This window comes from Rhipicephalus microplus, chromosome 2, assembly GCF_043290135.1.
Source record: "Rhipicephalus microplus isolate Deutch F79 chromosome 2, USDA_Rmic, whole genome shotgun sequence".
Lineage (NCBI taxonomy): Eukaryota > Metazoa > Arthropoda > Arachnida > Ixodida > Ixodidae > Rhipicephalus > Rhipicephalus microplus.
In genome coordinates, this window is record NC_134701.1 from 204,002,913 (window position 1) to 204,018,986 (window position 16,074).

Consider the following 16,074-nt stretch of genomic DNA (forward strand, 5'->3'; position numbering starts at 1 on the left):
GCTTTTCACGGTTTAGCTTCGCACTTGCCCACAGTTTTCGTCTGACGTCCCAAATGTTCCGAAAAAATCTTCACCGATTGAAACATTCGAGTTCTTTAATTTATATTCCTTTTTTAGAATATTCTATTTGTCACACACAGTCTCCGTCTTTTTTGTGCGCCGCTTTTCTTTGAATATGAATACGCACCAACTCGCCCAACTTTCTATTCTGTTATTCTATTTGTCTCTCGAGTTCGAAAGCCTCATGATAACCGGGTGGTTTTTGTTACTTGCCGGCTTGCCTAGTCTATGTATTCGTTCCATAGGTACATTTTCTAGTTCAAGAAGACTCTGAAAAATATCTTTGTTAACGGTCATTTCCAAAGTTTCAGAATTTTCACCTTTTGTTTGAGTTAGTTCATAAATGATTAGGTTACATCGGCGGCTGTAGTTTTCAAGTTCGTCTACTTTCTTTTCGAGTGACTGAACTATAGATAGATAGATAGATAGATAGATAGATAGATAGATAGATAGATAGATAGATAGATAGATAGATAGATAGATAGATAGATAGATAGATAGATAGATAGATAGATAGATAGATAGATAGATAGATAGATAGATAGATAGATAGCCTCGCCGCGGTGGTCTAGTGACTAAGGTACTCGGCTGCTGACCCGCAGGTCGCGGGTTCAAATCCCGGCTGCGGCGGCTGCATTTCCGATGGAGGCGGAAATGTCGAGGCCCGTGTGCTCAGATTTGGGTGCACGTTAAAGAACCCCAGGTGGTCGAAATTTCCGGAGCCCTCCACTACGGCGTCTCTCATAATCATATGGTGGTTTTGGGTTGTTAAACCCCACAAATCAAATCATCAATTAGATAGATAGATAGATAGATAGATAGATAGATAGATAGATAGATAGATAGATAGATAGATAGATAGATAGATAGATAGATAGATAGATAGATAGATAGATAGATAGATAGATAGATAGATAGATAGATAGATAGATAGATAGATAGATAGATAGATAGATAGATAGATAGATAGGGTTAAAGTTGCTTTCGTTCACTCAGAAATACTTCGTACTTAAAAAGCCCTCAAATTTGCAGTGGCCCTATATTTCATTCCACACACGGGTGTTATCAATTAAATTATTCGTTTGTGTTTTTAAAGTCTTACAGATATACATGAGACAAATCACTCGCAGTACTTTCAAATGTGTCTGTGGACCTACTGCTTCGTAATGCGTGTTAAGCCTGTAGAACAACTATGAATTAAGGTGAAAAGCACCTGCTCAAATGTGACCTCACCCCTGTGACCAATAACTTCGAAATATTGCATAATCCTAAATAGACCAACTGTTTTGTAAAGTGTTCTTTGCTTGCTTGCCGAAACGCGCATTGGAAAGAAGTACCGAGACATTCCTCGGGTGATTCTTTGAGAATTACCCGCTTTCTCGAAAAGGTTCTTCTCTGCAAGCTCCACACTTATTCCGGGAGCACTTATGTTACTTTAGTAACCAGTGGCAGCGTGTTCACACCCATGAAGTCATGTTCCTATGAGAACAGCTGTTATCGACATGCAGCTGTTATGGACGTGTTACAAGCAAGGTTCCTTTTCATGTCATTTCTAAACCCTTTTTAACTTACCTGTCCTTCCGTTGGGACTTATCGTCGGGCAGTAGTCAACTGCATAAACACACATGATTTCTCAAAAACCTGCTTAGATAAGCTGTAAAAGTATCTCAGAGATATCTCGAAGTATCGACCCTTTTAATATGTGTTCCGACTGTGGATCTTGTCTTTTACTACTTTCAGCAAGTGAGGTCAACAACTTGCTTTTTTTTTTTTGCGAAAGTAGTCCTACGGTGAAACGCAATAGCAGGATGTGCGGCCGCGTTGGCGTTCCATTTTCGGTCACGCTTTCCGTCCTCGCGCCTCCGTCGCGCGAGATACCCTTTCCGTCCCCATCCTGGGCCGCCGTGGCATGCTGTCGGCGGTTTGAATCAATACACCGCGGCGCTATAGTCGCCCCGTGCTTACGCGGGACCCGCTCAGTCGGAGCGCAGCCGCGGGCATGTGACGTAGGAGCCCGCTCATGCCGCTCTCAGAGAGCCACCAAAGCCGCCCGCTAAACGGGCTCTCGGCTCCGGCGCTGAGCACGTGGTTTTGGCGGCGCACGGACGCGGTAGTCTAGGAAGAGCACTCTCCGAAAGCCTCAGGGGCGTCGTTTATAGCGTTTTGTCTCGTCACGGCGTGCGTGTCGACACCTGCCGGTGTGTTGAAGACGGATGGCACTACACTACTCGTTATGCTGAAACTTTGCGCCGTTCTCTCGTGGCCTCACAGCAGCGGTGTCACTTTTTATCGGTGAACGTGAGCGGCAACTTCAAACGCGCGTTGTCGCCAGTGCAGTGTGTGCAGTGCAGTGCTCCGGTGCGCGCGTCTTTCTGGAGTGGCGGTCGGGTTTCAGATAACGCCAGAATGAATGAGTGATGAGCTCCAGGGCTCGGTATCGCTTGTCATCCACCGAGAGTGCATTCAACACGAACCTTGAAGTACGCGAACTTGTTTGTTGCTAGTTACTCTAGTAACTATAATTATCACGGAGGTTGTGCGCTTCACAGTGAGAAACGCACAGATTTATTTCTGAAACAACAATAGATTAGCGTCAAAGAAAATCTCCTTCCTACTGCCGAAATTTCTAAATAAACTTGTTTTCCTGCTTACCTTGACGAAAAAATTATATTACACTACCAGGGCATATCAACTCAGATTCAAAATACTGGAAGGAATCTGTGGCGTTTCAACAGGTGTTCACGCCAACAAAGGTCCGGCTGCTATGTTTGAGCTTATTGTACCTCGTTTAAAATTGAGGTACTGACTTCTCGGCAAGCATGGTAACTTCTTAGTGACACATGAGTATCTTCAATCGCCGCTGTAAAGAAGACGAGCAGTAGGCTCTAATGAACAGCTCGTGTTCCAGAAAAGGAAGTCTGAATTGTACAAAATAGCCTCGTGCCTAAGCTAAAGGAGTATTATAATCTGGTACGTCAGTGCAATGGTCTGACCAAAACATGTTTTCTCTCTAGAAAACTTTCTACTGCACTCACTTCCCATTTGTACGCGTTTATTTTTATTTGATCTGATTGTCATAATAGCTTGACCAACTGATACAGCTTCTCTTCTTGGTCTTTCACTTACACTACTGGGCCTGAGCCCAAGGTTACGGACAAGTTCAACGAAAGTTTGAAAATCTTGTGTTCGCTTTCTGTTAGCACCAAGGAGTTTGTGACATAGATTTTATTTTCGTTTGCAACACAACGTTCCAAGTGGCTGGCATTAGTGGCTTGAATATAAAGTTTGCGTTTTATGGCTTTACACGTGTTGATAGTTTTGATATATTTAAAGAATGCTTTAATGGGTCACTGATGTGGTAGTATGAAAATATTAGCTGTAACTTCAGCGGGTGACGCTTGATAGCTGCAGGCCACTCTTCCAGCAGAATCACTGCATAAAAGCTGTTTACGTTCGGTAGAATGGGCAAGTGGCATACTTTTATACCACCGCCTTGCTTAAGAGAAAAAAATTCTGTTTGATGGAACAGTATCGTTTCCCTCTGCACAAATACGCTACCAGTACTGTGTTAAGAAAAAACAAAAAAAAAACTCTTCCCATTGAGCTTCTTCAAATATGCGTACTTATACGACTTCATAGAAATTAACCGAGATACAGTTCACGCTTGACAAGGCATTTGACATTGTGCGAAAAGTGCCCCTAGTAACGAAACATTAGGTCTGCGTGCCCATTCCGCGCGTTGAGAACAAGGTGGTAGCATCGGGGATCGCATGCATTCTGATACATACAATAGCAGCCCAGCATCACCCTTCTGAACAACGGTGCCCAATTTTACAACGTTGGACAGCATTCAGAATTATCCTCCACCTACTGAATCACAGTAGTCGGAAGAACTGCTAACATTTCATCTACGTGAAAGTGAACTCATTTCCTTGGACTATACCACCAATAATGAAGCTTGGAATGGGAGGATTGCAGCTTCTTGGAACCGTTTTCGGTGAGTCAGATGGTATTTTCATATTACTTTTCTGAAAGGGTGCAGTCCGTAGAAAACGTACGTCTTTTATTTTTCGATATTACTTTTTTTTTTCACTGCTTATTCGTAAACAGCCTTTACTGTTGATGTTCTGCCGTAACCCGAAGTGCAATGACCGCATTTTGTAAGCGTTGATAACGGCATAAGCTAATGACGATCAAGTATTAGCTACCCTTGCTTCTGATTTGAAAGTTGCTGAAAGCCATTTCATTGAAACCGGTAATTTAAAGGAAGACCGAAAACAATGACAGAGGAGAGATTTTTCACAGCACTTGAGTGCAATGCAGAGGAAATAGTAATATGTGTATATGTGGAAGCTTCGTTCTAGATATTTTCAGAACAGTTTCTGTGCGAACAGTGACGTTCTTTGAGAAATATACGGTGTTTTGCGGGGACTGCGACAGCCCGCAGCTTATAGTGTCTAATATGGAAATGCAGCCGTATTCACTTTTCTGTGTTATTAAAATTTACGAGAAAAATTATCATGAAGACTTATTTTCTTGATCAGTGGAAAAGACGCGTGAAAAGAACGAAGTGCAACAGATTTGTCGTAGTAACCACAAACTATAAATATTGTATCCTGATTACTTCCGAAAACAATGGTGAAACTACGAGCTGTGCTTCTGTGAAAGGTCACACCACTATATTTTATGAACATGAATGCACTCTAATGACAAAAAAAAGCATGTTCATTCAAAATAACCGGATGAACGCGAAACTTTCCAGAATTCTCACTAACTGACTATTAGAAAAAATCAAAGTCGCAGAAAAGTTAAGCTTACGCTGCTTCTACGGAACCAATTTATTCCAGCCTAGCTGGAGCTATCCTGCACTGACGATGGCTATACAAATACATGGCTGAAGGAATGAAGACACCTTGAAACATTCAAGAGAGGGTACTCATTCGCGACACTCTCAACATAAGTTTCGCTCACGTAGTTTCATGTTTGCTTTCGGTGGTAAGTGCCTTTCTTTTCAACAAAGAATACATCAATGGTCCTTGGTTCACGAACAGTGTGGCAGAAAAGCGCGAGGGCTGAACAGTGAAGACACAGAACGCCGTGTGCATCCGGCGTGTTCACCGTTCTTTTCTTGTGCTGTTCAGCCACAGAACAATCTGTCCTAGGTACATTGTCTATACTAATTTTAAAAAAAATTGTGACACATTCGACTCACATTAATATAGATACTAAAACAAAAAAAACTTTAAAATGTAGCATGCTCTTGATTTTTATTCTTAATTGAACAATCATGGTGAGAAAGTTCTTCCAAATAGGTAAATTATTATGTTTACAGTTAGTTTGTATTGGACAGAGTTGCTAATTTAAGCATAACAACACGCCTGTTTTAGAAAGATCAGTTAGTGGGCTAGCTGGTAAACATCTTGGTATATACTAATTTATTTCCGCGCAAAGAAACGAAGACAAAGGTAGACACATAAAAACCCGAAGAACGCCTGTCTATGTCTTTTATGCCGTTTAATCGTCTTGGTTTTATTGCGCTGCACATAATTACCCGATACTTGTTTCTACTCACATACTCACACTAAAAAAACAAAAGAAAACATATACATCACATACCATATGACGATTTCCTTATCTGGTGAATTCTGCTAAACCAATAAAGCACGAGTCTTTTAGCACTATAGTAAAAAAGTCTATAAAATAGTTTTTAATACCCACTGAAACTACACTGCTTTCACGTCACAAACAACGACTTTCTTCTCGACAACAAAATTTATGATGATGATTGAGTCACTCGGCATGGTATGGAATGGGGTGGCGAACATTCTGTCGGCTCGCGTTCTTTCCGGCTGAACAATTCTGAGGGCAGTGAGCATGGAAGCATGAATAATATTTCTTTGCGATTAATACCTCTCAGTTGAGGGAGACAGTAAAAAATAGGCTCATGTTTCTGAAAAATTGCTTCGGACTGTTTCGAGGTACGCATTTAGGGGGGGGGGGGGAGGTCATCCATGGTCTACTTCAAATTTCGTGATGGAGAATACATACCTTCATGACTTACAAAAGAAGGCTCCTTGTATATACGTCAGACGTACAACCTTCTTCTCGAAAACTACAGTCATGAACTTTCATGTAACTTTAGCGTAGTTGAGCAATTGAAGCAATTTCTTTCGGACGAGAGGTAGAGAGCATATTTGTTTACCGTTTTATTATGGCTCTGATTTAACGCAACGACACCACCAAGCCTGTATATACAGGAAAATAAATTGAATATGATACCGTTGTTCGTTCTGCGCAAGAAAGTTAACCTATTGACCTCATTTTTAAGAAACTGCTTATAAAACAACAAACAATTTTTATTATGGGTGAAGTACCTCAAGATCCAGGCTTGTCATTCGTCCATTTCGCATTGTACGGGTGATAGGGGTGACGCTGAAGATGATAGAGAATAAGCACGTTCCAGACCACGCAATGTCGTTCTGGCATCATGACACAGTGTATGCAAGGTATTGACTATACGTAATCACAATGGCAATGGCGCTGATAACGATGAAGAAGAATAAGCGTGTTCGAGACCTAAATAGATTGAATTTCGCGCAATATTTTATTGAGTGGGTGGCAGAATTTTTAAAATAAAGAGAATTCTACTGCGTCAAGGATGGATGTTCCTCATCTAGATTTAAACAAACGCGCGGAGTTCCCCAAGGAGCAATCTTATCTCCAATGTTTTTAATGCTTTAATGAGACAATTCCAACAGATCAAAAAGTTACTGTCTACATTTATGCTGGTGACATCGCATTCTTTGCTGCAGACTGTGACATTTACTCACTACAACTTAAATTACAAAGATATATTAACATGTTAGAAATTTTGTTGCAGTCAATTTCTTTATCGTTAAATGTCAACAAAAGTGCGCTCTTGGTGTTTCCGCTTGCAGAACAATTTTAATTACAATTCTATATAAACAGGAACTCATTGAGCAAGTACACTCTATAAAATATTTGGGGATCATTCATAATGTCAAACTTAACTGGAGTCCACACATAGGGTATATAACTACCAAAGCACAGCGGGCTTCAGGCTTACTGCCCAAGCTAAGTAACCGGAAATATGGGTTACGGAGCCACACCTGACAACGTTGTACAAAATGTACATGCGCCCCATTATGGAATTCGGATGCCTTCTATTCTCGGGTGGCCCTGCTTATAAAACAAAACCTCTAGTTGTCTTGGAGCGAGAAGCACTGTGAATGTGTCTGCGACTCCCTAGTTTTGTGGCTATCAGCGTATTGTACCAGGAAGCACGCCTGCCTACACTACTTTGTCGATTTCGAATTAGGAGCGTACAAGCATTTTTTTAAATTTCATAGCTTACCAGCGAGAAGATCGGAAATCGCTTTTATCGCTTTATCGCATACCAGACGCCTTCTTTTTTGCTCATTGGTCACGGTTTCACACACCTCAGATAATGTTTGTACAAAAGAATCTACAAAGTATAAATGCGAACATTAGAAATGTAATTGAGACTAATGACTCGAATTGTCGTGTTTTAATTGAGTATGATGATATATTCCCCTAAAACGCCAAGTTACAATCTCTCAAATTTTTAAATAACATATTATTAGATTACTTGGAGCATGCAGAAACTAAAAATATAATAGCCACAGATGCTGCAGTAAATGATCAAAAGTCAGGTGTAGGCATTGCCTCTTAATTGCTTGACTGGCCCTTTTTAGTGAGACTGCCTGATTTTACTCCAGTTTTTGAAGCGGAGCTCGTGGCGATTATTTTAGCTCTTCGAAAACTTCCGTCAAATCAAAACAACGCAGTCATAATGACGGATTCTCTTTCAGTTTGTGCAGCTCTGACAGCTTCAGAGAACTCTCGAATTCTAAAGACATTCAAAACATTAGTATTCCGCAGGTGAAACTCCTGAGGTTACTATGGGTTCCGGGACACTGTAGAATAATAATAAATGAATTGGCCTATTCCTTAGCACAAGCCGCACTTGATGGGCCAGTTTTATTCATACTGCCAGATGTTGAATATATTACAGCCATAAGATATCGAAAATATCAACAATCTCCACTGATACGATGGAAAAAGTAACTACATGAACAGAATATAACCACCTCAAGTTTCTATGGCGACCCCACTGGAGCCAGTCTAGAAAGCTCGAAGTTTTAATTACTAAGTTTCGATATCGTGTCTGCCCCCTAAACCTGTATCTACACAGAGCTGGTCAGACAACATTACCCCTCTGCACATTCTGCAGAGAAATGTAATCACTAGAACATTATTTTTTGTATTGTCGCCGCTACGCTGTACTTCGAAAAAGGTTACTAGTTATTCCATTTCTGAAAATAGGCGTTAGATTGACGGTGGAAACTGCGCTAAGCTTTGGTGCCTCAGTTTTGGGACATTGCCACAGGGATGCTTTCAATGCCGTTTGCGAATATATTCAGGCAACCAAGCGTATACCTTTGTGATCTTCAATCAAATAATTATTATTTAATTCTCCCCATGGCAAAGTGAAGTAAACGCAGCTGAGTGGTAATCACAACACCTGAAATCTCGAAATTGCTCAACTAGACTTTTCTATTTTTTTCTCGTTTGCTCTCTTTTTATGTGGTTTTCCTTACATTAGTCATATTATAATACAAATTCATTACACATAGTTAAAATGATCACAAAAAACTGCACTACACTTTCTTGGCCAATCCGCCTGAATGGGTATAAGCCATCAGCTCAAGAAAACAAACAAATAAACAGACCCCAGATTATTGTTCTGCCGGGAATTAAATTGACTGCTAAATCGCTCTCGCCCTTGAAAGGCAAGAAAATTTTCATGTTTAACGGCTTTGGTTCCTTTTACCGTAACGACTAAAGAGCGTTCCTGTGACCTCACTTTAATCATGAAAAGGTCATACAAGCATCCATTCATCCATCAGTAACAAATGCGGCAGCAAAGCTTTGCGTTCTGTTGGTTGACTCTACAGAGTACGTGCGTTCAAGTTGTCAAGTTTGCAGCGAAAGACGTCAGTGATGTCTTGGAGCGTACCTTCGATTTCACAACCTACCCACCCTTTAACAATATTGACTCAATGCAGGTACTTTGCCATTGTGCCTTGCATTACTTTCAAAAAATTATCTGTGCATAGAAGCCCACGCAAGAAACCCAACTGGAGCACTCACTTTGCAATGTCTCATAGCGAACAGACTCGGCTGTATGATGTGCCTGCATATTTCAATCATCCTCTCCTTCTTTACAGCTTGCTAAAGCTAAACACATGATTGAAAAGAGCTTCCTTTTTATCATTCGGTAAATATATGTTTACAACTTCAAACGTAGGTGCGTCTCATCGTTTTAGAGGCTGAAGACACTTCATCCTCGTATTTATCCTTTCTTCTTTGCGTGTACTGCCAGGTGCTATTGGTGAACCCCCAGGTGACTTTGGTAGGCTTCTTTTAGGTATCTAGGCAGAACAAGCTAAGAATGTTTAACGATGAGCACGCAGAACACTGCGCTGAATATCAAACGATTTCTTTAGGAAAGGCTAAGAATATACAGCCAGGTGAACAATGGCAAATGAAGAAGCGCGAAAAGGGCACATTGCTATGGAGCGACTTGCCGTCAATGCTATCTAGTGACATAATCATCAAGTTATACTGCGCAGGGTTTCTTAGGTCGGCTAGTTTTCTTTATAGCAAAGCGGTAGAAAAGTCCAGATTGTACTGTTCGGCTACAATATTTATGAATTACTTTGCACTGTTCTTCTTCAATGTTCATTAGCCAACTAGCCCACTAAATAATGCTCATACGTTACTTTGGACCTTTTATTTCATATGTATTGACATTCGTGAAACCTTGTATTCTGTGAAGCATTGTCATGAATCTTCATTTAAAAAGCATTTGTGATAACTCCGCCACCAGGAAACCTGGAGAGCGTTTTTATTTATATTTTTGTCGCTGTGCTCGCCAATGCGCATACAGGTAGTCACTTGCAATCTCTTTTGTTGGTCCGGATGGACTACTTTTTTTACGATGAAGCGCTCGTGGAATGGTCTGTACAGCATGCAGAAGCTAGTAGAAATGCCATTTCAGTCTCTGAGTTCGAATAATACATGAAATGCAATAATACCTCCATATTTACAGCCCCGTTCCTTATTTCATTTAGGCGCGTCCTAGCTTATATATCCACTATTATGTTACCTATTTACCTGCACCTATTTTAGCGTGGCGTACTTTCCTTCATCGTTGGATGCATCAGGACGAGGAAAGAGTTTGACTGGGGATACTGGATGGCGCAGAGAACTCCAGCCGAGGGAACCAAATCGCGATGCAGATCGCCTGAGACCTCTACCTACAAGTAGTGCATGTGTAGAGAGAGAATGAGCCATGACACGACGTCTGAACGCGGCCGATGGGGCTTTGCCAAATCTCGCCACTTTATTCTCCTCCGGTCGAAACTCGGCGACGGCTGCTGCTAGCATCCCACACGCGAGGCACGTGAATCTGTCGCTCGCGTAGCTCCAGCTAGGCATGAGCAGTGCGAGAGGCGTGGTGTGGTGGCTAAGAAATAACGATGATCATGAAGGTGCTACATATGCTTGTTGCTAGAAAGATAGAGGCTGAAGAAGCGTGCTAGGTTTTGTTTTAGCCTTCTTTCTTAAAGCACATATTTTTGTCGCCATGTGCATATATGCTTTTTCACCGAAATTTCTCGAACGTTATCTGCGAAGAAGCCGCGTCACTTTAGGTTGTGTGCATAAGCTTTGTTGGCATGGAGATATATGAAAACAGGGTCATGTCAGAAAGCTAACTTTTATTTTGAAATGAAGCAATCATGAGTGTCGCGCTCTTTGTTCATCTCTCTGACAGCGGAATGGCAGTATATATCCCGGAAACAATCGGGAGAACGACAGTACTACCGATAGAACGTTACGAATGTGGACTTGGAGGCTGACCTGTGCTGACAGTTTATTTATTGAAACAGTATCGCCTGATGACCGCGCTGAATTAGTGAACACGAAACAAGTTAGCAATCAAGCAGCTTAATGTTTTTGGTCTTACTTCAGCATGACTTCGTGACTAGACAGGTAATTTCACTTTACCTTACTCATGCACGAAAACAACTGTCGCATACATAATAAATAGAGAAAATTTACCTTCTGTATTTGCAGATAATGTTGCTCGACCTGAAATCAATACGAGACAGCATCGTTCGTTTGAGAAAGCTGGACTCCCATCCATTAATTATTTATGACATTACCTTCGTTACAAAACTGCGACGCATTACTCTCAGAATTTTATTAGCTTGAATATTAGGCTAAAAAGGCAATGGTCACGTGATGGAAGTAGAAGTTCAATGGCCTACGATTGCGCTGCTCTTTATTGCAAATTGTGAGCACAGAAATAAGAGTCTCATAATTTCGCAATAAATTGAGGTGAAGAATACGACAAAGACATGTATGTACGTGCACTTATAGGCTACTTTTATCTTTACATTACTATTTTTCTGCTGCGGGAACGCTATCTGCAGTTACATGCTCAGCGTTTGCTCTAACATGAAAACGTTTTACGGCTGGGTCCAGCAAGGCTTCACTGGCATCCTTTCGGTGCCGGATGAGACGTCAGTAATATGCACATGAGCATAGGACAAATAATAATAAATACAGAGAGTTTAACCGATTTGCATGATGTGGGAATGAAACCGAAGAGTTCTCGGTCTGTGGTGGCAGAAGCTAGGTGCTCTACAAACTGCACCACTGGCGCTGACACATCAGGTTTCGTAAACACGGTTTATGTTGTTCACACGTCCTTTAATGGAAGGTGATAATAGTTGGCGTAAATAGAGAGTACGTTGTCGTTTGGGACAGGTTCAGTGAAGCACTGCATCAAAACAATTGCGAGTGCTGGCAAGAAGTGCTTCGGTGGTTTTAATTTTTGGTGCACTCCAAAGACATCAGTAGAAAACGAGCTGCTTTCCCGTATTCGCTGTTTGAGCTCCGAACTCGGCCTCTCACGTTTGTGAAGTTCTGTGTAATACACGCATTAGCACAGACGTTGGTCACCAGGTCACCCTATTCCTAGGAAGTGCACACCTTGACGTTTATGTTCTCAATTTACGAGACGCTTTGAATGAGTGCATAGCGAGTGTCACTGTTATATACCTATTTATGACATCTCTATGTGGAATTCAGCAAAGGTTGTGTCCTAGTGCATGTCTAACTGTCACCACCGCATAAAGAAATAGATAATCATCTTTGATGCTCGTTGTCGGAGTGAAGGTGCGCCCTTAGGCATCAAAGTGGGTGGATTCACACCGAGTGGTGCTAAAGAAACTAAATAAAATACATTGCTCAAGCTCTTTTACATCAATGTAAAATAGAAAAAGAACTATACTGCTGTGAAGGCATGGCTCACTTTCTGTTCTGTTCTGTTCTGTTTTAACTGTTTTTGCTGTGGAGAGGTTGAGGTGCCTATTGCCTCGGCTACTCCATATCACAAAGTTCTGCAGCAAAAAATAAAATAATAATACAGAACGGTACCCAAAAATTAACAATACGGTAAAGAAAAAAAAAAGAAAAAAAACACACAATAGGACACTGAAACCAGTTCAAATAACATGCCAATACACAGTTTTCTTCACGCAGTTCACACAGTCATAAACTACTTACACGCACACCTTACTACTCTAGTGTCAGTATATACATGACCACATTTTACATAATACCCATCTCTGGCTGTCAGTCATAGGCGCTTGTCCAGTCCGGTCTCCACTAAAAAGTCTGTCAGGAAGATAATTTCTTTTTTCCGGAGATGCATCTCAGGCCATGGTCCAAGTATATTCTTTATTGTGAGGAGCCGTCTGTCCAAATTTGCTAATTTGTTCTTTAATTTTTCTCTTTCATTCGCGTATTCAACGCACTCCAAAAGAATATGGCGAACATTTTCTTCTGCATGACCACAATGACATTCCGGTGAGTTGGATCGATGTATCTTGTGCAGGAAGCTGTTTGTGTATGCTACTTCCAATCTAAGTCGGTGGATCAATGTCTCTAGGTGTCGTGGGAGGTCTGTCGCTATGGAAAATTTTCTGTGTGGATCGACTTCATTAGGTATCGTTTCCTTTGATTTAGGGTTCTCAAACCACTTCTCTATCGAACAATGGTTAGCTCCTTGCGATATAAAATGTCGAGTATCCACCCCAAACATAGGAATTGTGCAATCCCGTCCTTCCTTCAATGCTTTCTTCGCGAGACTATCAGCATCTTCATTTCCCTTTATTCCAATGTGGCTGGGTACCCATTGGAATACGATGTTGTGACCCTGCGATGAGGCATATTCCACAGTTTCTGCGATACATTGTGCTATTTCACCATTTTTGTAAGGTGATCTCACATTTCTGATTAGCTGAAGAGCAGGTTTGCTATCAGTGCATATCACCCATTTTCGTGGCTCGGGATTCTCGCAGATAAGCTGAACTGCTTCAAAGATAGCCACCAATTCTGCAGTCGTTGATGAAGATTTGTGCGATAATTTGTACATCTTCTTTTTCTGAATTTCGGGTATAAAGACCGCACAGGCTGACGCTTCTTCTGTGCATGATCCGTCTGTATATATCTTCGTTTTTTCATTATGCAATACATGAAGCTGATGAAGTACCAACTGTGTTGCTACTAGAGGTGCCATGTCTGCTTTCTTCTCTATGCCGTCTATTTCACGGATCACGTTGAGAAGTGGCAACGTCCAAGGTGGTTTTGAAGGTTTCCATTGTTTAAATTCTGGTACTACTGCTTGAAATGATGATATAGTATCCTGTAGTCTCATTGCCGTCCTCTGCGTTAGTGAGCCAGTTAAAAATGACTTTCATGTTGCGTGAAAATTCTAAATAAATTTCGAGATGTTTCTTTAGTTCGGAGTACTGCCAAAGGTGGCTCTCGAGCCTCCGCATACACTAAAGCACTGGAAGTTGACCGTGGTAAACCCAAACATACCCTCAAGCTCCTTGCCAATTACAAGTGAAGTCTCCTTTCGGTGGAGGCTGGGAGTCCGTGCAGCAGAGGCAGTGAGTAAGTTACGATGGGGCGTATCCAGGCAACATGTAGGGCTAATAACGACTCTATAGTACCACCTCATTTGGCCCCGCAGAGATGCCGGAGGATTCGAATGGCCTGATTCACTTTTTGTTCCAGGGACTGTACATGAGGCGACCATGTTAGTCTCCGGTCTAAAATCACTCCCAAGAATTTATGAGTTTTAACCATTTGAATAGGCTGATTTTGCAGAATAATCTGGAAATTTTCAGGTCTTTTTAATGTAAACGGAAGTATGGCTGTTTTAGCCAGACTCAGTGTCATACCTCTTTTTTTAGAAAATGGTCTACATAATCCAATCCTTCTTGTAGAGTTTGTTGTACATCCAAAAATGATGGACCAGACGTCCATATACTTATATCATCAGCATATACTGAACATCTGATGTTAGGTGGAAGATTAAACGGGAGCTGCGCCATGACTGCATTGAAGAGAGTAGGGCTTAGCACGCTGCCTGGTGGCACTCCTTGGTTGACGACATGTTCTGACGTTGGGCCCTCCTGCGTAAGTACAAAAATTTTCCGGTGCTTCAGGAAGTCAGCGATCCAACGCAGTATCTTGCCCTTGAATCCCTGTAATGCCAGGCCTTCCAGAACGTGAACGTGACTCACTGTGTTGTATGCTCGGTGGACATCAAGGAATACAGCGACAGTGGTGTTTCCTTGCGTTCGTTGGTTTTCCACATCTGTGACCAAATCCAGAATGCAGTCCATTGTGCATCTACCTCTTCTGAAGCCGGCTATGCTTTCTGGTAGTAGTTTTTTCATGTTTTGCCACCATAAAATTCGTTCATTGATCATTTTTTCCATCACCTTTGAAAAACAACTTGTCAAACTAACCGGCCTAAACGAGTCCAACTGCATAGGGCTCTTCCCTGGCTTTAGCAACGGTACTACTTTTGATATCTTCCAACTTTCCGGAACTTTTTCTTCTTGCCAACTTTTATTATAGATGTCCAACAGGTGTAATTTTCCTTTCTTGCACAAGTTAGCAAGAGCAGCGTATGTAACTCCATCTGGTCCTGGTGAACTTGTTCGTTTTACTGAAGACAGCATATGTTGGAGCTCCTCTGGTGTGAAGCTGTCATCCAGATCTGATGAACTGATCGCAGAGAACTTTGTTACAACCGCCGAAGCTGATTCTGCTGAGGATTTATATTCACTAGTTTGGGCCGTATCTCCATTTCTCAGTATAAGATCGCAAAATTTTTCAACAATCACACGTTCGCTAACTCCTCGAGACAGCGCTAGAGCCTGTAGTGGTCTCGAGTGGACTACTGGCTGTCGGAGGGCGCGATCCATGTTCCACAGTTGAGGCGCCGAGGTAAATGGAGAAAGTGAGGCACATAAATCTTGCCACCTTTTGGTTGAAAGCTTCTGCAGTTGGTTACGCATTGCAGAATGTACTTTCTGTGCAACCTTGAAATCTTCTAAATTACCCGACCTGCGATATCTTCTTTCAGATCGGCGTTGTATTGCCCGAAGCCCCTCATACTCAGCGTCAACACCCGAATACCCATCTGGAACGGGTACTGCACGAGTTGCTTTTGTTAGAAATTTTTTTATCTTCGATGCATAAGTTTCTGCCTCAGAACAAAGTTCAACATTTTGTCTCTGTAGTTCTCGAAAGATTGCCCAATTTGTAATTCTTGTTGTGCGGTTATTTTTCGTTTTCTTCAACTTTGGGTGATATATGAATACTGGCAAGTGGTCACTGCCTCTTGTGTCAGCGTCTGCAGTCCAGTCTGCTCCAGCCGCTAATTCAGAGGAGCACACAGTAATGTCTAGTACGCTGCAGTAGTTATGTCCCCGTAGAAACGTAGGAGAACCATCATTTAGTATAGTGTAACCATAATCTTCGCATATTTTTACTATAGCAGATCCCCTTAAACTACAACGCTCACTACCCCACAAT

At 41.7% G+C, this 16,074-nt stretch overlaps 1 protein-coding gene across 2 annotated transcripts in view; it reads left to right on the forward strand.

Moving 5' to 3' along the window:
* The first annotated feature begins 3,878 nt into the window (after positions 1–3,878).
* LOC119169593 (cell adhesion molecule Dscam1) overlaps positions 3,879–16,074 on the forward strand; it is a 267,272-nt gene continuing 255,076 nt past the window's right edge. For both annotated transcript variants that reach the window (XR_012893886.1, XM_075887263.1), the window contains exon 1: positions 3,879–4,057. Coding sequence is in view for 1 of the 2 variants with exons in the window: in XM_075887263.1 (XP_075743378.1) it covers positions 4,012–4,057 (46 nt within the window). In the remaining variant the exon portion in view is untranslated. The remainder of the gene's footprint in view (positions 4,058–16,074) is intronic.